At 36.1% G+C, this 25799-nt stretch overlaps 1 protein-coding gene across 3 annotated transcripts; it reads left to right on the plus strand.

Annotated features, from left to right (window-relative positions):
- The first annotated feature begins 21537 nt into the window (after positions 1–21537).
- On the plus strand, positions 21538–25528 carry COMMD3 (COMM domain containing 3). Of its 3 annotated transcripts, XM_041767266.1 has the most exons (8): positions 21572–21763; positions 23089–23200; positions 23310–23373; positions 23468–23502; positions 23872–23932; positions 24024–24080; positions 24175–24234; positions 25154–25528. In XM_041767266.1, the coding sequence occupies exons 1-8, from the start codon at positions 21625–21627 to the stop codon at positions 25211–25213; spliced, it is 588 nt and encodes a 195-aa protein (XP_041623200.1). In that variant the 5' UTR covers positions 21572–21624; the 3' UTR covers positions 25214–25528. The 3 variants fall into 3 exon arrangements, with proteins under 3 accessions (XP_041623201.1, XP_041623202.1, XP_041623200.1); XM_041767267.1 differs by lacking the exon at positions 23310–23373 and having other exon boundaries at positions 21538–21763; positions 23431–23502; XM_041767268.1 differs by lacking the exons at positions 23310–23373; positions 23468–23502 and having other exon boundaries at positions 21539–21763.
- The last annotated feature ends 271 nt before the right edge of the window (positions 25529–25799 follow it).

Raw genomic sequence — 25799 nt, forward strand, 5'->3', positions numbered from 1 at the left:
ACAATTAGGTAAATAGTATTGTCCTCATGTTTACAGATAAGGAAACTGAGGTTTAAAGAATAATTTACCCAAGATTATACCATGAGTATATTATGGATCTAGGGTTGGAACCCAAGTGTTCCTAATTCCAAAATACCAAACTAGAAATATCAAGAATAGAAATGATATAAAATGACTTAGCCCTATGATTTAATTTCTTGCAACAGGCCTACATGTGCAATGTCATAACAGAAGAGATATGATATGAATGTGATCTTAAATAGTTCCTTCATACTTTACCTCTTCCATACCTCATTGTATCTATCTATATAGTTACATATATGTTTATGTGGCTATATATGTAACTACCCTTACGTATACATATATAACTACACACACATACACGTGTAACTGGATATAGTTATATGTAATTACATATGTATATATAGTGATATAAACATATATATGACTGTATTACTATCACTATAGTGATATCAACATCTAGTTAATATGATATATTGTATCATTAATTATATAATTAATACTTATATTAATAATTATTATTTATTAGTATGATGGTAACATAATATCACTGTGTATATGTATATTAGCATATTACTGTATATGCATATATAGCTATCATATATACATATATAGATACTATAGCTCTATATAGTTACATATATACATAATTAATACACATTTATACATAAATAACTAGTATATGGAATACATATATTAGTATATAGAATACTATATATACTACATATATATTATAGTATATAATTATATATATTGTATTATATACATCCTAGTATGCCCTCAAGGAGATAGGCTATAATAACAAAATCTAATAAAAGAGATGCCAACTATACATCAAAAGAGTTGCAAGGTTATTCTAACTGATATTGCTAAACTTTGGAAATGGATTCTGAGGATGTTCAACCAAAGACAATGGGACAGAATTTTTGGTTTGAGTTTGTTAGCAGTGGCCATTTATTGGATGTACTGACTCAAGTAGCTGGGAATTGTTCTAATGGATCGGCCAGTTGGTTGCCTGAAACTTGACTGAATAAAGTTGAGATGTCTGAAACTCCTTGATATAATGTCAAGGAAGAAATCCAAATAGTAGGAAAATAAAAATGCTGGAGTGGATTAGTCATGCAGAGGCTGTTCTCCCAACTGCTAACTGTGTCCCCTGAGGGGGTCCAGAAGACAGTCCTTGGCGAGAGTAGTACCAACACCGAAACAAAAAAAAAGAACAAACATTGTACTGGTTGTTCTGTGTAGCCTGGGAATGTTTTGATTGAAATGTGCTTTTGATATCATTCCCCGATGAATTCATAAAGAAAGTACCAAGGTCTCACTGAGTGTAGTGTCACTCAGGCAAGGTGTATGTGGCAGCAGAATGGGAGTGATAAATACAATCAGCCCTACAAAAATCTTTGTTAGCAGCTATTTGAGTATTGGCTCTCTAGAACCAAATTAGATAGTTAGCCCCTTAAAGGCCTACTTGATCTAAATAACCAAAACTTCTATCTGGTGAACAGAGATTTGCTATGAGCTTTGATAATGGGGATCCAGGCCATTCACCCAACTCCTGAACCTGAGTCAGTCCAGGGACCCAGAGTGCCTGTGTTGAAAGAGAGGCAGGGACCATTGGAGGAAGAATCTGTATCATCCCATGTCCATACTGTGTATCTCCTCCTGGACTTTCCCAAAAGCACTTGCAAGTCTTTAATCAGCGTAAGAGTTTAAAGATGTTTAGAAGATAATTGGAAACTAAGAACTGTAATTCCTGAATGAAACAGTGGTTTATAGAATACAATGAGATTGCTTCCCTTGTTTCCTTTAATCTAGCTCAAATAAGGCCATCTCTGATCATCCAATGAAAAATGCAAACACCTTTCCATCTAGAACTCTCTAACCCTCTTCCCTGACTTACTTTTTGCTCTATAGAATTTGCTGCCTTCTATATTAGTTAAACATCTGTTTCTTTTAGAACACAAGCACCATTAATGCAAGGATTATTATGTTTTTTTTCATTGTTGTTTTGCAAACAGCTAGAACAATGCCTTTATAAGTATTTATCAAATAAATAAAAATGAGAAATAAAATTTTGATCTGATTTTGTATTATTTAGGCCCAGTAGTACCTTAAACTCATACTGTATTTATTTCCTCTGTTGCTAAGCGCAAAAAGGAATAGATAAACTCAAAATATGAAAGAATTTCCACCCAAATTCCTGTCATTGCAAGAGCAAGAGCTATTATGGCAGAAGGGGCCACATAGAGCTCTTAGAGCATCCCCTGTGTACCTCTCTATACCAACCAGTCACCAAAAAGCAATACCCTGCCACAGAGGGATCATAGAGATAAGGGGAATCTTATCATAACAATGCCCCTTATGGGCAGGGTTAAAGATTCCTTTTACATCACTGTTTAACTAAACTGTATTGTTAGTGAAGCTGATAGATGTCTTGAAAAAGGAAGCATATTATCAACACTTCAATCTCCCTTATAGGAAAAGAAGTAAGACAGTGAGTTGATATCCATGAGATTCACTTATCTTGTAGACATCACTCAGAAGTAGCTGGCCCTATTGAACAGTAGAATAATTATACATGTCCTTGACAGATTGTTGTGCTCTCTTATGGGATATAGAAAATGTTTTTAGCCAACAACCAATTCTCCCACAGCTAGAATAGATGGATTTGGGAACAATAGGAGGAAGTAAGAGTGGAATCTTTCACTATTACCCTAATGATCCCTCTGCAAAATGTTTGCTTACTATCCCAGTAACATTAGGCTCTGGCATAGAGGTCTTAGTACCCAAGGAAAGAATTTTTCCATTAGAGGTAAAGCACAGATTCCTTTGAATTATAAACTGAGAGTGTCACATGGCCAATTTGGGCTTTTCGTGCTACTGGATAACAGTTCAAAAAGAAAGTAAGGGAAAAGTATGCACTGATTCTTGAGGATACACCAGATCACCTTAGAAGTGGTGAAAATGACAAAAACCCAAATATGCCAGACTCAGATCTTCCAGGACTGTTGGTGTGAGCCCCTTTGGGTTAAGAATTTAACTAGCTGATCACAAAGGGAATAGAGAACATGTAGTATAGCAGGAAATCATAATATCTACCCTTGCCTGGTGATTCATGCTATGAGCAAGGATTAGTTTCTTCTTTCCTGTATCAGGGATATATCCAAACATTTTAACTAAGGTCCATTTTCTCTCCAGGTCTCTTTTCCCCATTATTTTATTTAGTCTTTAAATAGATGTAGTGATTAACTCTACACTTAGTCCATGGATTACAGAATATCGAGATGGGATGGTGATGAAACTAGAAAAGGAATGCACAGCATCCTGGGATCCTGACTTGGAACTGAGTACAGTTAGTAATGAGATTGGGTTGACCTTTCTGGGAAAGGAGATGAACACATTTTCCATTATCCTGAGGCTTGCTCCTCATGTTAATTTTAATTATTTCTTTTCTTCTAAGGTTCTTCTTCTCTCTCTCTCCCTCCTTCTTCTCCCTTGCTTCCTCCCATTTTTGGAAGTCTCGAGTATGGGAAGAAGGTTATATGCTGTTATTAGACAGTCAAAGGGGTAAAATGTAGAGTTGAGCAGAAGCTTGTTGTTCTTCTTGCATTCAATATCTGAACTCTCTGGATTTGAAGAACCCCTCATTTTATAGAGCAGAGCCTGCTGCCAACTAAGCTGAATATCTGGAATACTGTAGTTCTTTTGTTCAGATTCCTTGTTCAGTTCTTTTGTTCAGTTCTTTTGTTCAGTTCTTTTGTTCAATTTAAAGTCTTGGGACCTAGTAACACAAAGACACAAGTGTCATGGTGGCAGACGTCACCAGACAGCCATTTCCTGAAGCAACGAGGGGAGTAGTTCTAACAGAACCCTCCTGGGCCAGCTAGTGACAGGTCCTGTGCCCAGCTATTCCGCCTGCTATCAGCTACTCCCTGTCCAGTGCTATCTTCCAGAGAGCCGTGCTGTGGGCGATTGGGCTGCCGCTTCCTGGCTAGGTGGCCGGGAAGCAATGGGGTGCTAGCGTCCACTGTACCAGGTTGTAAAAGGTGACTGCTAACTTGGTGGAAATTTGTGAGCCAGTCACGAATCATTAAATGTAATACTAGTGGATCCCTGGGTGGCTCAGCGGTTTAGCACTGCCTTCGGCCCAGGGCATGATCCTGGAGACCCGGATGGAGTCCCACTTCGGGGTCCCTGCAGCGAGCCTGCTTCTCCTTCTGCCTGTGTCTCTGCCTCTCTCTGTGTGTGTGTCTCTTGTGAATAAATAAATAAATAAAATCTTTAAAAAATAAATATAATACTAAAGATTAAATTATGTAAATTGATCATTAATAAATTAAATACAAAATGAAAGTAAGTACTCAAAATTCATTACTTCCTATTTTTTTCTACCTTTTACTGTTATCTATGGACTTAAGATTATTTACATCTACTATATCTGTATGATACATCTCTTCCCAAGTCCTTGTTCAGAGACATCACAGCAGGAGCTTGAAATCAGCCAGGATGGGAATATTTACACCATAGAAATTGGCAAACACCACAAAGTAGGACTTGATTTATTGTTTTGTTGAGTGTCTAGGGTTTAAGTTATGGAAAAATGTTAATAATACAGATTAATTTAAAATTTTGCTGTGTCTATAATCATTACTTGGAAATAGCACAGAAATTAAGAAAACGTACTCCCCACACCCCCAGAGGACTGGTTTCACTGTTCAAAAGCCTTATTCTCTGTTCTTCCCAGAGATTCTAAGAGCAACCTATTATCCTTGTCAAAAATCTTTTACTGAACAAATCAGGTAGCATAGGTATCCGAGGACCAAGAAAACAGGTGGATGCACTAATCTATCTGCAATGAGACAGTAACTTTTCAGTAGCATGTAACAAAAATCTCTACCATGAGCCTACAATGTTCAAGGGAAGGCAAGATTCTGCCTTTCATTCTGAAGATTAGCCTCAATTTGTAACGAGAATATTCCAATCCTTTGAACAACAGTCCAATTCCTATTTAAAATTGCTCATCTTTCAAGAGGCACCTGGCTGACTCAGTAGGTGGAGTGTGTAACTCTTGATCTCAAGGTTATGAGTCCAAGCCCCACATTGGATGCAGAGATTACTTAAAAATAAAATCTCTAAAAATAAAATAAAATAAAATAAAATAAAATAAAATAAATAAAATAAAATAAAATATTTCATCTTTCTAGGCATCCCTATTTAACTGCAACATCTCTTCTACATATTATAACATATACCGAGTGTCCCCAAGTGTAGATTTATATTCTGATGTGGGACTGTTTTGCATATTTTTGAGGAACTAAGCTACACATGTCAAAAGTAACAAACATTTATTGAGTACCCACTGTCTGCAAAATGCTGTGGCAGGAGCTACTGAAGAACAATTTTGGACCTTAGAGAACATTAACATTCAGTACTAGAGAGGACATATACACAATGACTATAATTCAAAATAGAATGTGTTAGGAAACATGAAAGAGGTTCAAACTGCTATGAAACCTACCAATTTCAGCAAGATAACAACTAAGCAATCATATCATCTATAACAATAAGCCATAATTGATAATGAATGTTATCCAAATAAAAATCTTAATTGTTATTTCTTTCAACATGAGAAGACTAATAGGCGCTTAGAAGCCAGACAGACGGACTTAGAAGATACCCAGTGACTTGCTTACTATGTTAACAGCTCAGTCAGGGAAGCAGAACCAGTAGGTGTAATGTGGAATAAGGAATTCATTATAGAGATTTGAACTTACACAAATGTGGGAGAAAATGTGATTATAAAGATCTGAAAAGGGGGGGGGATACTTGGAGGGTCAGAGAAAGTCACTCTCCTGGGAGCATGATCGGGAGTCTATAAAGGCTCTGTGGTGGGTCTGGAGTCACCGCAGGCCAGGAGAGCTGAACAGTAGTAAGGATAGCTGGACATGAAGGGATGGAAAGCAAGCACACCTACTTGTGGTTACAGAGCATAGTGGCTTGATAGTGTCTCTCCAGGCATCTAATCTGGCCCGGGACTGAGAGCAACTGAAGGAGGAGATTGGCAGGAGCTGAGGGAGCTGTTGCCTCAAGCCAGCAAGATGAGCCAGGAGATCATGCTTTGAGGGTAATGGCTGCCGCTTCACTTCTACATTCCAAATCTTGCACAGATTTCTCTTGTGGCCAACTTTAAATGCGAACCATACAAATCAGGAAGTTTGGGGAATTCCAGCGTGGCTAAACTGACACAGTATAAAGCCACCATACTGTGTTACCTCAAGTAAGAGACTAAAGTGCTCTTAGTCTCAGTTTTGTCATTGGAAAGGGGAATAACAGCATTTACCTAGGAGAGGTATTGTAGCTGTAGTTGTAGCCTATAATATTATTTATCCCATGAAACTAGCTTGTTTGTTTGTTTGTTTTTGAGAGTGCACATGTGGGGTGGGGGAGGGGCAGAGGGAGAGACAGAGCTTTTTTTTCTTTTTTTTTTTTTTAAAGATTTTATTCATTTATTCATAGAGACACACACACAGAGAGAGACAGAGACAGAGACACAGGCAGAGGGAGAAGCAGGCTCCATGCACCGGGAGCCCGACGTGGGATTCGATCCCGGGTCTCCAGGATCGCGCCCTGGGGCGAAGGCAGGCGCCAAACCGCTGCGCCACCCAGGGATCCCTTTTTTTTCTTTTTTAAAGATTTTATTTATTTATTCATGGAAGACACACACAGAGAGGCAGAGAGTCATAGGCAGAGGAAGAAGCAGACTCCACGCAGGGAGCCCGATGTGGGACTCGATGCCAGGACCCTGGCATCACGTCCTGAGCCGAAGGCGGATGCTCAACTGCTGAGCCACCCAGGTGTTCCCAGAGAGAGAGAAAATCTTAAGCAGACTCCACATCCAGTGCAGCGCTTAATCTCCTGACCCTGAGATCATAACCTGAACCAAAATCTAGAGTTGAACACTCAACCGACTGAGTCACCCAGGTACCCCAAAGCAGATTCTTGTATAGCATTTATGGTATTTCCCATATCATAAATTATGGTATTTTTGGCCATTTATTATGGCCAAATTTATGGTATTTCCCTCTGTTTTTTAAGTTATCTTTTTTTGATAAGATTATCAGTATGACTTGCTAATTTTAAAAGAAATTACATATAATTTTTTGGAAATATAGTTTAACATTGAGTTTATGTGTCTATTCCTTCAGCTATAAATGGTTTTTGATATTACTGAAAGCAAATCTTATATACAGTTAACATCTATATTTACAGTCTAAAATTTGAAAATAGGCAGATGATTTGGATAATATGAAACCTCTATAATCACCAAAGCCTGGTCCTCAATTTATACTGATTAGAAACTTCAGATTCCTCCAAAAGTTATGTGACCTTCTATTTTTATTATTTTTTAAAGTAATCTCTACACCTAACTTGGGGTTCAAACTCACAACCTTGAGATCAAGAGTATGATGCTCTACCAGTATGATGCTCTACTGAACCAGCCAGGCATCCTATGATCACTCTATTTTTAGAGGATCATTCTTTCTACTTTGAGGCCTGTGGAGCCAATGCCCACAATGAAATCAAAGTTCATTGATCTTAGGATTGCCAGACTTAGCAATAAAAATACAGGATGCCCAATAAAATTTGAATTTAAGATAAACAATGGATAATTTTTAAATATAAGTATATCCAATGTAACATTTGGGACAAAGTTATACCCCCCCCAAAAAAAAACAAACCATTCATTATTCATCAGGAATTTTAATTTAACTGAGAATCCTGTTTTTTTTTTTATGGAAACCACTCTGACTCTTCATTTCTTCTAAGGCACCCTAGTCTCACTAATTAAGGAATCTCTCCTACAGTCATACCTTCTCGTATTATTTTTGCCAAAAATTTCCATAGCAGTTTCATTTCACACTTAATATATCCAAAGATGAAACATGACCTTGGCCTTTCAAATGGCTACCCTTTCCATCAAGTCACCTCAATCAGCACTATTGACATTCTTCTCATCTCTTCAAATAGAATCTTGGGTTCATTTTTGAGTGCCCTTTTCCATCTCTACTTACTTCCAGACATTACTAAATTCTCTCAATTCCATCTTTAAAGTAACATCCAGGGCAGCCTGGGTGACTCAGCGGTTTAGCACCGCCTTCAGCCCAGGGCCTGATTCTGGAGACCCGGGATCAAGTCCCATGTTGGGCTCCCTGCATGGATCCTGCTTCTCCCTCTGCCTGTGTCTCTGCCTCTGTGTGTGTGTGTGTATGTGTCTCTCATGAATAAATAAATAAAATCTTTAAAAATAAATAAATAAAATAAATAAAGTGACATCCAAGTGTTCACTTTCCTCTTCATTTTCACTTGCCACCACCTTTGCCCTGACCTGCATCTGCTAAATAGTCTCCTTAACTCCCATCTTCTTTGATCCTGTCTGAATCCTACTCATCTTCCCAAAACACTATTGTTTCACTGTTCCACACTGCTTAGAACTTATAACTGCTTGTAACTGTCTATTATATTAAGTAATATAACTAGTATAAAATATTTTGTTCTTTGAATGACAATGTTAAAATGAAAAGACAAATGACAGTTTTTTCAAGAAAAAACAGATAACCTGAATAGTATTACATCACTTTAAAAACAAATTCATGGCTCAAGACCTAAAATAAAGAAAACTTCCCCAGTGAGCTCTACAAAATATTTATAGAAAACTAAATACTAACTCTACACAAACTCTTACAGAAAATAAAAAAGTAGAGAGATCAACATTAGCCTGATACCAAAAAGAGACAAAGACATCAGAGGAACAGAAAACTATAGATCAATATGCCTCATGAACATACACGCAAAGTCCTCAACAAAATATTAGCAAATTTATGATACATAAATTTACGTAAATTACAGTGATACATAAATCAGATAATACCTCAAGACTAAGTGGGCTTTACCACACAAATGTAAGTTTGTTTCAGATCTTAAAAACCAATCAATGTAATTCAACATATCAACAGACTAGAGAAGAAAGAATGCATGGTCTGGCAGCCCTGGTGGCTCAGCGGTTAAGCACGGCCTTCAGCCCAGGGTGCAATCCTGGAGACCCAGGATCGAGTCCCATGTCAGGCTCCCTGCACGGAGCCTGCTTCTTCCTCTGCCTCTCTCTCTCTCTCTGTGTGTGTGTGTGTTTGTGTGTGTGTGTGTGTGTGTCTCATGAATAAATAAATAAAATCTTTAAAAAGTATATTTAAAAAAAAGAATGCATGGTCATCTCAATAGATATAAAAAAAGGCTTTGAAAAAATCCAACAACTATTCATGATTTTAAAAAACCTCTCAGCATACTAGGATTATAAGGGATGTTCCTCATGTTCCTCAATCTAAGAAAAGATATTATGGAAAATCTACAATTAACATCATATTTAATGTTGAAAGACCAAATGCTTTCCCTGAAGATGAGAAACAAGGTAAGGATGTCCACTTTCACCACTCCTATTCAACATCATCCTAGAGATCCTAGCAAGTGCAATAAAGTATGAAAATAAATTAAAGGCACACAGATTGGGAAAGAAGAAATAAAAATTAACTCTATTTACAGAAGACACGATTGCCTACACAGAAAAATTCCAAATATAGTCTATAAAAGATCACCTAGAACTAATCAGTGAATTTGCAAAGTATTAGGATATAAAATCAAAATGCAAAATCAATTGTATGTTTACATACTCACAATGAACAATTGGAAAATGGACTTTTAAAAGTATTGTTTAAAATAGTACCAAAAAGGGATCTCTGGGTGGCGCAGCGGTTTAGCGCCTGCCTTTGGCCCAGGGCACAATCCTGGAGACCTGGGATCGAGTCCCATGTCGGGCTCCCTGCATGGAGCCTGCTTCTCCCTCTGTCTCTCTCTCTCTCTCTCTCTCTCTCTCTCTATGTCTATCATGAATAAATAAAATCTTTTTTTAAAAAAAGAAAAAAAGGGATCCCTGGGTGGCGCAGCGGTTTGGCGCCTGCCTTGGGCCCAGGGCGCGATCCTGGAGACCCAAGATCGAATCCCACGTCAGGCTCCCGGTGCATGGAGCCTGCTTCTCCCTCTGCCTGTGTCTCTGCCTCTCTCTCTCTCTCTCTGTGACTATCATAAATAAAAAATAAAAAAAAAAATTTAAAAAAACAAAAAAATAAAATAGTACCAAAAAGCATAAACTACTTAGATATAAATCTAATCAAAATGTACAAAATCTTCATGCTTAACTATAAAAGTGACGAAAGAAATAAAAGAAGACATAAGTAAAAGTAGAGATATGTCACACTCATGGCTTGTCATTTCTCCTGTAAATTGGTCATAGATTCAGTATGATCCCAATCAAAATCCCAGCATACTTATTTGTAGAAATAAAAAACAGATTCTAAAATTTATGTGGAAAAAGCAAACAAAATGGAATTGCCAAAATGAGTTTGAAAAACAAGAACAAAGTTGGAAGATTCACACTACTTGATTTTAAGACTCACTTCTACAAAGCTGCAGTAACCAAGACTATGTTCATATTGGGAAAAGATATTGACATAGATCAGTATGTCATAGAAGATCCAGAAATAGATCCACATATATCAATTGAATTTTGACAAGAGTGAAAAGACAATTCAATAGAGATAGTTTGTCAACAAGTAGGGCAAAAAATTGAACATCCATGTGCAAAAAACCCACAACTTAATTAGTATCTCACACAATATATAAAAATTGGCACAAAATGGAACACAAACCTAAATGTAAAATCTAAAACAATAAAACTATTGAAGAAAACATAGATGAAAATCTTTGTAAGCTTGGTTAATGAATAAATTCTTGGACACAACACCATTAAATACAACCCATAAGAGAAAAATTTGACTTAAAATTTAAAACTTCTGTTCTCTGAAAGACACTCTTTGTGAAAAGACTATCCATAAAATATTCATGGAAGTAGTTGCAAAATATATCTAATAAAGGAACTGTATCCAGAATATATAAAGAACTCTCAAACTCAATAAGAAGAAAACAAACACTCCTATAAAAGTGGGCAAAAGATTTGAATTCTCACTTAACTAATAAAGATATATAGATGGCAAATAGGCACATGAAATAGGCACATGCTCAACATCAGTAGTCATTAAGTAAATGCAAATTAAAACCACAATCACATACCACTACACACCTGTTAAAAGGTCTAAAATAACTTATAACACCTGTGCAGCTGGCTGGCTCAGTTGGCAGAGCATGTGACTCTTGATCTTGGGGTTGTAAGTCTGAGCTCACATTGGGTATAGAGATTACTTTAAAATAATAAAATATTATAAAAATATATTAAAAATAAAATAAAATAACTTATTACACCACATGTAAAGAGGATGTGAAGCAATTGAGACTGCCATACAATGCTGATGGGAATATGATAGGATTCTATGATGGAAAACAGTTTGACAGCTTCTTATAAAGTTAAACATACACATATCATATAACCCGGCAGGTCCACACTTTGATAGTTATTCAAGAGAAATACAAGCATGTGTCTACACAAAATCAGCATGTAAATATTTATAGAGGCTTTTTTCATAATCTCCAAAACAATCTAAATGTCCATCAACTGGTGAATGGGTAAATAAAATGTGATATATTCATACAATTAAATATTATTCAAAATAAGTAATGAACTACTGATACATGCATCAGCATAGGTGAATCTCAAGAACATTTTACTTGGTAAGAGAAGCTAAACACAAAACTACAAACTGAATGATTCTATTTGTATGACATTCCAGAAAAGACAAAACTATAGTGAGACAAAGTAAATCAATTGTTGCCTAGGGTCAGGGGTGGGGTTGGTATAATAACTACAATGGGGAAGAGGGAAAATTGTTGGGATTATGGCAGTCTTTATATCTTCAGTGTGATATGCTTGTATGACTGCATAAATCTGCCAAAACTCATTGAATTGCTTGGTACTTTGGAGTTGTAAAGTTTAGACCTCCACATTTCAAACTGTGTCTTCTATTCCATGGTAGGTAAGGGTTCTTTTTTTCTTATTCTTTTAAATTTGCTTAATCTTCTTAATACTTTAAGAAGCATGTGGCATTTGTAGAAGGTGTTCCAAGAAGAGCCAAAGAATCACAAGTTATGGATCACTCTAACTAGAGTATGAAAAAGCAACTCCTTGAAACAAGATGAGAAATATTCCCGAGGAAAATGTGAAGCCATTGATTTTGCTACCAAAGATTTACTAAAGAGCTGCTAACCAAGAACATAATTCAAGAAAAACTAGAGTAATAACCAGTGGGAAGAGAGGAAATGGCCTCCTAGAGGGAGGTAGGCTGACCAAAAGGAACACTGGCCTGGATTCTGAGATTTCAGGGGGAGGGTCAAAAGATGAGGGTAAGATAACTATTGTCATCAAGGTCTTTGAGGGTATCTTATGACTGCTGCTATTAAAAGGGCTCTTTCAGATTCACTTTAGAGTCCCTGAAAGCAAAGAAGTGCTAGGCAGCCCAGAAGGTTTTTATTTAATTTTCTAAGTAGGGGCTTATGTGCTTGGGGTCCTCAAATGGTTACATCATGTGCACAACAGCTGTTAATTTGAATGAAAAAAAAAAAACTATGCCAGTATAAACAAAACAATTACAGAATTATATTATTTGGTTATAATTGCATGCATGAAACACATGCTTAGGCCAGACTGAATGCTTTTCAAGAGCCATATGAAAGATGCCATTATTACTTCCATTGTACATTTGAAAAAAATGAGACTTAGAGAAAATAAGTCCAAGGTCATAGAACTAGAAGCAGGTGGGATAAAGACTTGAGCTAAATTTTCTATGACACCATGTTCTATACTACCTTTATTCATTCAACAAATATTCTTGACTATCAATCATGTCTAATAAAAGGTGAAAAAATAAAGAAGTAACATCCATAAAAGTTTAAATCCCATGTTCTTCAGTGTACTTTAAGAAGGCTGCAATTTATTTATAGAACTTTTTTAGTGATCCTATTTTATTTTAAGATAAAAAGAAAATGTTAAGCAAAGTTATGGAAATTTCTCTATTAAAAAAGAGAATACATTTCTGGGCAAATCACCCCAAAAGATCTTTTATGTTCCTTTTCACAGAATCTTGTTATCCTAATCAAGTATGTTATTCAAAAAATTAATATTCCACTTATAACTAGAGAAAAATGCTAATCCTTAAATTTGCCATTTAAACTCTTGTATTTCCAAAATAATTACTCATATAATTATTCAGATATATTAAAGAAAAAGAGTAACAACTATTTTCATTCAAAGAATGGTGCAATATTATTCCAATACAAATGTAGCATTATCTACTCTTTCATTATGATATTTAGCTGGAATGATCACTTAAAATTTTATATAATATAAAACTATGCTGGAGATTCTGATGACATTTCAATGTAAAGGGTTTTCTTTTTTTTTAATCCTCTCAGGAATCATGTTAAATATATTCAAATCTAACCATGTCTTTATACTAACTTTAAAAACTTTAATAAAACAAAAATAAACTAAAAAGAAAAAGCTTAAGACAAATACAGAGTGTTTATGCCATTTGTGTCAATGGAAGGATAGTTAAGCTGAACTGAAGGTTTAAGTTTGTTACCTTATGACATATGCTCCCCCCACCACCCGCCACTACTGTACAGGATGTTTGTTTGCAAAATGACTACTTTCCTATAGTCGCTCTTGATTTTAATATAACAGACTATGATTATGACTCAACTTGAACATTAGTGACATGGAATGTCATAGTTTCTACAAATAGACAAATATTGATCATAGCAACTTTTAGAAACAGAATAAAAGCAAAATAAAATTAAAATTAACTTAGAAGTATTAGTTTGAAAATGCTTTTAGTATTATCTAAAAACTCATCGGTTAAAATATCTCACAAATGTCTGAAATTTAGATTTTCATTTATGTCCACTTTGTTACAAAAATAATTTAAGGCAAACTTCAAAACTACAATATATGTAAAATATTATTTTCTTTCTATTATGATTGGCAAATGTAAAATCAATATTTCCAGTATATGCTGTTGGCAGGAGTTTTTTTGTAAAGAACACATACTGTCTATAAAAATTTCTAAAACAAAAGATGTATCTTGGGCAGCCCGGGTGGCTCAGTGGTTTAGTGCCTGCCTTTGGCCTGTGGCATAATCCTGGAGATCCGGGATCGAGTCCCATGTCAGGCTCTCTGCGTGGAGCCTGTTTCTCCCTCTGCCTGTGTCTCTGCCTCTCTCTCTCTCTCTGTGTGTCTTTCATGAATGGATGAATAAAATCTCTTTTAAAAAATATGTATCTCTTTATTGATACTATTAGTCTTATGAAACAGTTCTTCATTTTAACTCACAAATGTCTTAATTTGTGAATTAAGACAACAAAACAAAAAAACAAGTTATCTTAAACCTCTACTCACCTATTTATTGTAGTGGATCGCATTTAAAATTTTCCCTTACCTTCAAATTTTAAGAAAAGTATATGAAAATGTAGTTTTCATAGGCCTCATTTGCCCATGTAGTTCCATATACATCATTATTCTTTCCCAAATTTCTCCTTATTTCTTAGTCCATAATTTACAGAGCACTACAAGTCACATAAACATTGCCAATTATGTGATTAATTTTGATTTAGAATACTATTGCTCCAAATGATCCAGGCTTGTTTCCTTTAGCACAAAATAAAAAGAAAATTGAATAGTTACCCCGATACCAGTAACCCAGGTCCAAGTTTCTAATCACATGGACTAAATTGACTATATTAATATAATTCTCCCTTTCACTCTGTTGTTAGTCATTATTTTCTTGGTATTTTATGACATTAAAATGATTTTATAAGTCTTATTCTGCAATCCCTTTTCACAAAATACAGATAAAATGCTTGCATAAAGAAATGTGATTTTGAAAATAATACTTGAAAGAGAGCAACTATATTTATGTTTTAACTTTAATAAAACAATTGAAAGCTTGAGGAGAGAAAATTCTCTATGGAGGGGGGACGGAAAGGTTTTTTTTTTTTTTTTTTTTTTTTTCGGAAAGTTTTAATCTATTTTATAGGTGCTTGTTTTCATAGTCATCTGTAAAATTACTTTCTATAAAATTACTTTCTGAGCATTTACCATGGTATAAAAGTCAGTTATGCATAAGCTATTTAAAGTATTTTCTGAATATGTCTATCTATGCAAAAAAATAAAAGTGAGTGTTGAACCCAATTATACTACTAAGGTTTTCTTTAAAGTATTTCTAGCCTGAATTTTGTGGTAAGATGTTTTCAAGGCTATGTTTTATTTTGGCAAGGGAGATAGAATATGTATTCTCTTGAAAATAACATATCCAAAACAACTGTAGTTAAAATGTTAAATACTTAACCAGTACTATTTAAAATATCATATATATTTCAAAATATTAAGACACTTATGGGGGACACCTGAGTGGCTCTGCGGTTAAGCATCTGCCTTCAGGTCAGGTCCTGATCCCAGGATCCGAGATCAAGCCCCACATTGGGCTCCTTGGGGGAGCCTGCTTCTCCCTCTGCCTGTGTCTCTGCCTCTCTCTCTGTGTGTCTCTCATGAATAAATAAATAAATATATATATATATATTAAAAAAAGACACTTATGGGGCACCTGGGTGGCTCTGTCAGTTGAACATCCGATTATTGATCTCAGCTTAGGTTTAGATCTCAGGGTCGTGAGTTCAAGCCCCACCTTAAAAAAACCATACAAGAAAAACACTTTAACTTAGGCCTTTCTTTGCCAGATAAGCTCTTTAAAAATATTAATTCTGATTTAAATTTTAAATTTAAATGACTTAAAAGCACATTATGTATTTTTTAGTGTTTGTAATGTATTTAATTCAGATTGTGCATCCTTATATACATAACTTTGGTTCTGAAATGATTTGTTTGATAAGTGATAGTCTAGTGATGGTCATTTTCTTTTTTTAAATTATGCTCCTTTTCACAAAATAAATATGAATATTGGTATATTACTTAAATTTCAAAATTTACTATGTAAAAAGCATGGTCACAAATACCAAGTTTTAAGAAATATTGGCTTTAAACAGTAATATTCCATAGAGCAGGCCCCTTTATTCCTTTTTTCTTTTTTTTTTTTTTTTCCGGAATTTGTGGAACTGGCTCAAACATCAATTTCTGAAGTATAAGAAAATATTAGTAGAATAGATTCCCCAAACCAGAATCAAAAAGAAAAAGAATTTGTTAGATACTCTCTATTGTTGTTGTCTCAATGTAGGACATCTTGAAACTGATTAAGTTCTGGACATGATAGATGACCTTCCAGTCCATTCCAAGCATTACTGTGAGGCTCAGTTGAATTCAGCGTAGCCAAGACAATCTCACTGTAATAGACTGTGTCAGAGAAAATAAACAATAAATAAGCTTTCCATAATATTTCTCATGAAGGGAAACTTTCCTTCCTTCCTTCCTTCCTTCCTTCCTTCCTTCCTTCCTTCCTTTCTTCCTTCCATCCTTCCTTCTTTCCTTCCTTCCTCCCTTCTTCCCTTCCTCTTTCCTTCCTTTTTCTTCTTTCTTTTTGAAAATATTCAACCTCTCTCTAAAAATATACTAACAATTTATAGAATAGTCTATATACAAATGAAATAATTAATTAGATATATTCATCAAAATAAACTTATTTCAACATGTCCATCTTTCACGTTTATTTTCTTATAGCTAAGCCATTGGGTCATTCTGGCTGAAACCAGTTAATGAAGTAGGAAATTGAAGTAGTGATCCTTATAATTTAAATAGAGAAAAAAAAAAAAACCGCTGTTGATAGGCAAACTATGTTTATTATCTAAGTTGTCTGTTTGACAGAATTTATTGGATCATTGACCAGCTCCTAATTTTTATATCACTTCACACTGGTGAAGTAGACACAAATTGTGTGATTTAAGAAGCAAATTTGCTTTTCTTAATCCATACAAAAGATAAGCAAATTGTAACCACATAAATCATTTACTGAATTTAAAGGTAAACTGTTAGTTTTCATTTGTCTATGTAGAGAATTCTAAGACACATAATTCAATCTGTCCTTTAAATGCAATGTTGAGTATAATTGCTTTCTTTATTTCTAATTTACTCATCTTTAAATTAAAATTTGCCTTCATCCCTTACCAAATTGTATTTATTTTCTTTTTTCTTTTTTCTTTTGTTTATTTTCTTTTAAATAATGAATTCTTCATTTCGTCCTAACTGAACACTACAATTTTAGTCAGTTCAGCTCAGATATTTCCATGTGACATTAGTTGCTTTGCTTCAGAATAAGGGTTCAAATCCCCTAAGAGGAAAACATGGCTTTTCTAGTAAGCATAAATTTTTTTTCCAAATTATAAACTGGTTAGATAGAAAGATTTTATATTAAAAATTGTCATTTGATTCTTATGTACGTTCCTTTAATGTCATAGAGTTATCTTCTTCTGACTCAAGTAACCAACAAAATCATGGCACGACCATCTTGATGATAATTTCCAAATTTTCAGAAATTCAAGAAAATTCTCCTTTTTTGACAATATCTTGACTGTAGAATTTCCTATTTGCAAAGTTTAACAAAATTATAGTTTCCTAACTTCGAGAAATGCTTTAAGATTTATCTTTTTAAGAAGCTTTCTTACTGTGTAACAATTTAACCTGTTAAAATTTAGGTTTAAAATATTTGTTTGCTTATCAGATTTTGAAGGTTTATATTTGATATTTCCCTGATTCTGAAAAATAAATCTGAAACTATCTGAAAAATAAATATTTTTAAATGGTACTGATGAAAATATTGCTTAAATGGAAATTGTACTATTTAAATGTTTTGAATAAAAGCTTTTGGGGGAAAATCCAATACATTCATACAAAACTATAAGCATGAACACTGTATGATTGATTTTCATTCCTGTGGTTCCAGTTTCTTTAATGTGACTGGCATTTCACTTTCTCTCACATACTAAGGCACTAATTCCATTGAAATTAATTTGAGTTTTATTTAAAAGTCCACATATATGATAGGCTATATGATGTGAGGAAGGAGAAAAGGTTATATTTGTCTTTGTTAATTATTGTAGCAATGACAATTTATAAACTATTAGGGATTGAGTTAAATGTTTAATTTGAAAATAAAAGTTTTGTTGTTCCCTCTGAACTCTCAACGTGGTTTTTTGACAATGTATGTGACATAAGACTCAATTTGAAATCACTGAACTCTGTGATCATGAATGTACGAAAACTTGACCATTCAAATTCCAAATCCTAATCTTTGCCTTACATCAAGTTAAGATATTTAATAAGAGAATGCATATAGATTTTATAAACTTCACTGAAAGGATTTTGACCTATACTGAGATGCCATGTATAACTCAGTTAAATATTCCTGTCAGCTTAAAATACCTTTAGAATAACAAATTCTATTTTCATTAATATGTATCTCAAGACTTTATGATCACTAGCCATCACAGAATGATTATTAGGGGGCAGAGAGAAGACAGTTTCTCGTGTATAGGTCATTTTTAAGTGTTTTTTTTTTAACTTTCTTCTCTCTAGAAAATGAACAAATATTCCATGGGCAAGGATAAAAAAGAACCCCACTAGAACACATAGTATGTATGCCAGTTAACACTTCTAGATGTCTTATCAGCACTTAGGCATATTGGCTTCCCTTCCCCACCCCCATGGATGTTCAATAAACTCTTCATTCTAAAGAAATATTTCCTTTCAACTTTCTTTGCACAAAAGCAACCGTCCTTACACGGTCTAAAAAAAAAAAGAAAAAGAAAAAAAAAAAGAAAGCTAGAAAATACTTTATTTCATGAAACTAACAAATGTACCAATGAGGCCTTTGGGAGAAGTTGCTGTAAGTGCCCCCAGCACATTTTAATTGTACTCCCAGTGCAGAGGCCAAAATTAAATTGGTTTCTTAAAAAAAAAAAAAAAAAAAATCAACCAACAGCTCAAAGTATACAATGTATCTTAAAACATTCTAAAACATTGTTTTAAATACTTTCTAATTATTTGAGTGATTTCTAGATTCTCAAAAAGAAAAACAAATACCAGCACTGTCTACCCTAACATTTCAATTTAGAAGGAAAGAACATTAAAAAAATAAAGATATACGAGTATTTTGTTATTTTCAGCTGCACATAGGTATTATTTTAAAAGTCTGTTTTTTAGAGGCCAGATTTAGTCTGCTGGCTTTGAGCCTGCAGTATTTTTTTAAAGTCTAGTGAAATCTTCAATGCTCTTTGTAGTAGCCAGAGCAAAATTTTTAAAGTATTTTTTACACTTTCAGAATGTGTTCATATACAGTTTTTCTAACAATATAAAATGCATCGATTTCTGCTGCAAACAATAGTCTACATCTGTGCAATCATGCTTTTTAATGATCATACTTCAGTGAACTTCAATGACTTACTTGCCAAGAATATATGCTCTATCTACATTTACACAAACAATCTTGTGCTTCCTTCAAAGGCAGTTGAAATAAAATACCTATGGTAGAAAAATTCAGCTTTTCTAGTATCAAAAAACATAATTAAAATTTTTGTAGAGCTGTAAATGTACTCACCACTTGGGCCTAACACATAAGGAAATTTAGGCAAAAGAGGATAAATAAGTGCTTTGTAAGAGAATGTAATTTCATGTGTATAAGACAGTAACATGACAGCTATTTTGAAAATAATCCCTGTGAATTTCTTAACTTTTATAACCTCAATTTACAACCATTTATGGTATGTACTTTCCTCTTCTAAAATAACAATTCAAAAAATATGCTCAAGCATTAATGCTTTCTTTTTTGACACTACATTAAGTATGATTACAATTATCAACTCAATTTCTATTAGAGTATTAACAATCAATGTTATGCAAGGTCATAAACTATATGTAATAAATGATCTTGGGTGTTAAAATTAACACAACTCTGCCCTGTAAAATGTCCCCTATGTAAATAGGGTATCTGGAAATTTTTCAACTGACATTTTACTACTGAAGAGAAACAAGGAGTTTGGAAAGAAGATGAGAGATGGGAAGAAAAGATGAACATGATTAATAGGTGTTTGTTTCATAAAGACTCTAGGGAGACTCTTAAATCCTTCACTGCTCCTATATGCTCCCGAAGTGAAGAGCTAGTTCACATGCCTTTCAAAGCCTTCAAAGGAAAATTCAGTAGTTACTCAATCTGTTACTGATGCTAAATTATTCCATTTGTGTCCTGTTGTGAAATCAGGTGCTCCTATGTATTGCTGCAAGGTTAAATCTTGACTGTATTCATTAGAAACAATTTTTTCCCCAAATAAGCACCTAAATTATTCCCACAGAAGTGTTTCACGTTGAGCCTGCTTCAAATAAATAATCGCTCCTGAAGACTAAAACACCTTTCTTGTTCCTCATCCCTCCCCTCCACGCTTAAAGAACTTGCTTTTGAACTTTTCTTTTTAAACTCTTTGGATCAAAAATGCATCATCTCCTTTGTGTCTCGTCTCCCCCCCCCCCCTCAAGAATTCACTCTAGTTGTCCAACTTCATAGACATATAAAGGAGAATTTTAAAACTTTATACAATGTGAGTCTTTAAAGTTACGGATATCCGAGACAGTAATCACTTCTAGTAAAGACCTTGACACTCCTAACTGTATCTTACTGAGATAACTGCCTGATACAAACATATGAAGACTGTTTAATTAAAACCATAGAGATGTCATGAGTACAGCAGCACAGAATTTGAGTCAGTTTGCTTTTGGATGATATTTATTTGCAGCGGCATATGAGATTTTAATAACTGTCAAACATGTATGTGGATAATGTATTAATTCCTCAATTGTTTAGGTACAGCAAGAACACACGCGCACCGTGTGTGCACGTATGTGCACACGCACATCCGTGCAGGAATCAACTGCCATATCCCAGCAATGACAATGAAAAAGGAGAAATACACAAGGCTTATTAGATGCCTACAGCCTCATTCACAAAAGAGCAATGCTGGGAGGTTAAGCTGTGGCGTAAAACACACACACACACACACACACACCAAAAACAAAAAAACAAAAAACAACCCCAAACCAAACCAAACACAACCAGCTGCCTCAGAATGGGAGCTTCCCGAAGGCTTTGGCGCTAAGGAACTAGGAAGGCGTAGTTTTCGGGGGACGTGGGGCCGGGACCCAGACCCCTTCCTCCCCGCCCCCGCCCCCGCCCCCGCCCGGGGGGTCTTTCAAGGAACGCCGCAGCGGAGCCGCGCAGGAGCCGGTGACAGACCTAGGTGAGCCCCGGGTGGAGGAGAAAGCGCCGAGCGCGTCCACAAAGCCCCCGGGGCCGCCCCTCTCGCTGGGGCGCCGCAGGAAGGGCTGGACGGAAGCCGGGGCGCCGGGGAGCTCGGGGGCGGCGGGCGGCGGGCGGCGGGCGGCTGGGCGCGCTGGCCGAGGCGCGAGCCGGGAGGCCGGCGGGGAGGCCCCGGGCTGGGAGGCCCGCAGCCCGCGCCGCCGCCCCGAGCCGCGTGCGCGCGCGGCCGCATCAGCTGAGCGCGCGGCGCGTGTCACGTGGTGCGCGTGTCGAAGGTCACGGCGCGCTCACAATGGAGCTCTCGGAGTATGTGCAGAAAGGCTTCCAGATGCTGGCCGATCCTGGCTCCTTCGACTCCAACGCCTTCACGCTTCTCCTCCGGGCGGCTTTCCAGAGCCTGCTGGACGCCCAGGCGGACGAGGCCGTGTTAGGTAAGCCGCTCGGCTCTGAGCTACATCGGCCTGGGTGGAGGGGCGCTCCGAGAAGAGGAGCGAGACCGAGCGAGAGGGGAAAACCCCGGGAAGAGGAAGTCTCCCGGCTTTGCCCTTCGCTCCGGACGGAGTGTGGGGATGTGAACCCTGTGTGGGGAGCGGACCCTGACCATTGTTCTGGCCCCGCTTGGCACCTGCACATAGCCTGCTACTTGTTTCTGCTCCGATTTCTCCTCCCAGTCTCTTTGTTCCTTTGTAAAGCCCGTGTTAAAGTCTTGTTTGTGGCCTAAACATCCAAGGTTTTCAGCCTGGTCGGAGGCAGAGGCTGGTTGACACTTGGACTTCGTCAGGGTAGCTCCCTGCAATTCAAGCGTTCAGTGCGAGGCTGGCAAAGGTTTGCAAGAGTCTGTTTCCAAAGCAATTACCAGGTCACCAAGTGTTGACATTTCCCAACTTCGAAAATACCTCCAGTTCCTGTGATCACTCCAACACTCTGGTTAGATATGTTTTGCACAGGTTCCACGCCTAGAACCTTAAAATATGGTGCAGAATGTTTTGTTCCGCATCAGTTACCAGGAGGCAAGTCTCTTTTAAATGGTCGGGTCAGTGATTGCGGAGTGCCGTATGTCAGTATGGATTGAAGGCATACTTTAAGACAGATCGCTTTTAGATCATTTTCTTAAATATAAATATCCCAACAATTCAAATTTTGTTTTTTCTGTAGTTTCATGATCTATAACACCTTACAAAAAAGTATGAAAGTGGAAGTTCTTCAAACGAAAATAGTAACCACCACCTGGGTTAATCTCAAAAAAAGGATAGCTGTCAAAATCTGAAAATATTTTGAAAATTGTATTACATATTCTGAACTCGTGCCCCGCCCTTCATATATTCATGTCTTTGGAGCCAGTTATTCTAAAAGTAATCAATCTTTAGAGGGAAAGTTTATTCATTCTTAAATTTACACCATGTAAAATATTTATCTTATTTTTCCTCTGAATTTACTGCATCCAGCATTATAAGGACCAACTGTGTAGTTTCTTTTTTTCTTTGGGGCTACAGTGTTTAAAAAAAAAACAAATTAAGGCAAAATAAAAGAAGGTAATTGAGACTGGTAACAGCAGAATTACTGATTTATGCTCTTTATTGTTTTCCATTGACCTTGTTGTTCATTTCATTTACTTATAATTGCCAGTCCTTATAGTTGAGTTCTTTTTTGTGTTCTTGTTTAAGGGGATTTTTGCCCAAATGAAAATACTCAATTTAGAAACATGACTATAAGGAATTTACTGTCACAGGCATCACTAGCAATTAATTTATTTTAGATCACCCAGACTTGAAACATATCGATCCTGTGGTTTTAAAACATTGTCACACAGCAGCTGCAACCTACATACTAGAGGCGGGAAAGCAAAGAGCTGACAAATCAACTCTAAGGTACAAGATTTATTTAAATATCCATTTGTTTTCAAATAGTACCTTTAAGATTCCAATTTCAGTTTTTAAAGTGGACACTAAACTTTGACTTTTTTCCCCCCTCCTTTAGCACTTATCTAGAAGACTGTAAATTTGATAGAGAGCGAATAGAACTGTTTTGCACGGAATATCAGGTTACTTATTTAAAGTTTTTTAAATTAACAATTACTATTTTTCTTCTCTTTGCAAAGATGTGTTTTCTTTCTTTCTCCCCCCCCCCCCCTCCAGAATAATAAGAATACCCTAGAAATCCTACTGGGAAGGTAGGTACTGTCTAAGGTGTCAAGCTGAGCCACTTTTCACTTGCAGGTATGAATGGAGAGTGCTGGTGTGAAACAAAACAGGGCAAAAAGACAGGGATCTTGACCAAAAGAAAAGGGGCCAAAGGGCAAGTGAAACAATTGAAGTTAAGCTAATGTTTTTAAAGATAAAGTTTATTGAGATGATTTTTAAAATGCTCTTTTATTCTTCAGAACTTGAAAATAAAGTTTAACAATGTTTTAAATTCAGAGTGAATTGAAATTGTGTATGTATGTGGGGGGGGGGCGGAGGTAGATACCATTCTTGGTAGAAATAAACACTGAAAGTTTCTATGTAGATATTATGTACAAAATTATCATTGTATTTTTTAGTATAGGCAGATCTCTTCCACATATAACTGATGTTTCTTGGCGTTTGGAATATCAGATAAAGGTAAAGTTTAATGAACTGTTCTCTAGGGGGATTTAGGGAACTTAAAAAAAAATAGAGTTAAAAACTGAATTTATGTATTGTGTTGTTTTAGACCAATCAACTTCATAAGATGTACAGACCTGCATATTTGGTGACCTTAAATGTAGAGGTATTTACAGATAAGCCTTGTCTAAAATTTAAATGTGAAATGAAATTTTAAAAGTCCTTGATTTACATAAACAGCATTTTTTTCTCTTCCCTAGAACACTGATTCCCGATCCCACCCAGAGATTAGTTTTAGTTGCAACATGGAACAATTACAGGTACAGTATTAGGATCTGTGAATATACCTATCTGTTTATAGATGTTTAATTGAGAATTATGCTCATGGAAAGTTCAAAAGAAAAATTATCTAACCATCTGCCAGTAGATAGTGAAGGATTTAATGGGAAAACGCTTCAAAAGCAGTATTTTAAAGTAGGCTTCACTTTTGAACTTAAGATGTTACAAAGAATTGGTTTTGTATTTGCTGTTCCCTCTGATTAAGACAGATTTCTGAATTGTAGTACTGAGTGTAAATTCCTTCTATTTGTGATTAGTTTGCTCCAATAGGACAAAGCAAAATCAAGAACATGTCTTTGAAAATATCTTCTTTGCTTTCGGAAGTTGAATTAAACTTTCAAACAGGATTTTCAAACATTTTTAAATGACTTTTTAAAAAGGAGGAAGTATACATAAATTCTAAAACTATATTGCCAGCGTAAGACTAGAAAAATTCAAAACTACATTGATTAGTGGACATGATAACGAATTTATTTCTTACCACTTAAAAAAAATGAAGACCATTACTTGAAATTTTGATGAATTTTGAATTTGTCAAAAGGCATCTCCTGTGGAGTTGTTTTAATGTAACCATTGATCAAACTAAACTTTCAGAAAGTGTGGATGCAGCATTATTTTTGTTAGATAACTTGAGAAGTTTAGTTTTGACGTACCTTGCCTATTAAGAGGATTCGGTTGGAAATCATATTTCAAATCTGAGGGCAAGTAGTCCACTTGAAAAAGAAATATTTTAGAGGAAAACCTTCTTTTGATCGATAGTGGTTTGTCAAAGACTGAAATCCTCGAGAATTTTAAACTCGTTTAGAAAGCGCCCCGACTTTTTTCTTGCACCTTTCTCAAACTTGGATACTTCTGTCTTGTGTTTTATCCTAAAAACGTGGCATTATAAACGTCTTTTAGGACTTAGTGGGGAAACTTAAAGATGCTTCGAAAAGTCTGGAAAGAGCAACTCAGTTGTAACTTGGGGAAGTTAACGATCCGCCCGGGTCTAGAGGAAGATCAGGAACGCCTTGTCGTCGGCCGAACCACCGTTTGTTGAGAGCTGGATGTCCTCCTCTTGAGTAGAAAAAATATTTCCCTTTTGGATTTATGCCGCTCATCAGTTTTGACACTTTATTTTTTTACACTTGTAAAAGAGTTGAGGGAAATTCTGCCTGAGTATTAAAGACGTCTTTAGTATAAACTGTACATTGATCCCATTTTGGTCTTTTCCAAGTCTTACAAAAGGAAGTAGACAGTATTACATTCTGAATAAATAAGTTGTTCCCACAAAAAGAGTGGTGAGAGTTTGTTTGGATTTGAGTTCGTGTGTTAATTATTACTTTGAAGACATACATGCGATTAGCGTTAACTTTTAACGATCGCCTGCTCTCTTGGGATGAAAGTTAAACACAGTGGGAAAGGATGCGATCCCCGGGGCTTGTTGAAGACCCCAGCCCCGGGACTTGGGGAGCGGACGTGGCCGCCCCGCGGCGGGCGCCGGCCGGTCCCGTTACCTGCGCCGGGGGATGGGGGGTGGGGGCGGGGCGGGGGCGGGGGCGGGGGC

Source organism: Vulpes lagopus, chromosome 8 (genome assembly GCF_018345385.1).
Source record: "Vulpes lagopus strain Blue_001 chromosome 8, ASM1834538v1, whole genome shotgun sequence".
NCBI lineage: Eukaryota > Metazoa > Chordata > Mammalia > Carnivora > Canidae > Vulpes > Vulpes lagopus.

What these genes read in the sequence shown, in the direction of transcription:
- COMMD3 (XM_041767266.1), top strand. Translation starts at nt 21,625, where the DNA reads ATGGAGCTCTCGGAGTATGTGCAGAAAGGCTTCCAGATGCTGGCCGAT. An exon ending in GGCGGACGAGGCCGTGTTAG is followed by an intron (nt 21,764 to 23,088) that starts GTAAGCCGCTCG and finishes AATTTATTTTAG; the next exon opens with ATCACCCAGACTTGAAACAT. An exon ending in TGTTTTGCACGGAATATCAG is followed by an intron (nt 23,374 to 23,467) that starts GTTACTTATTTA and finishes CCCCCCCTCCAG; the next exon opens with AATAATAAGAATACCCTAGA.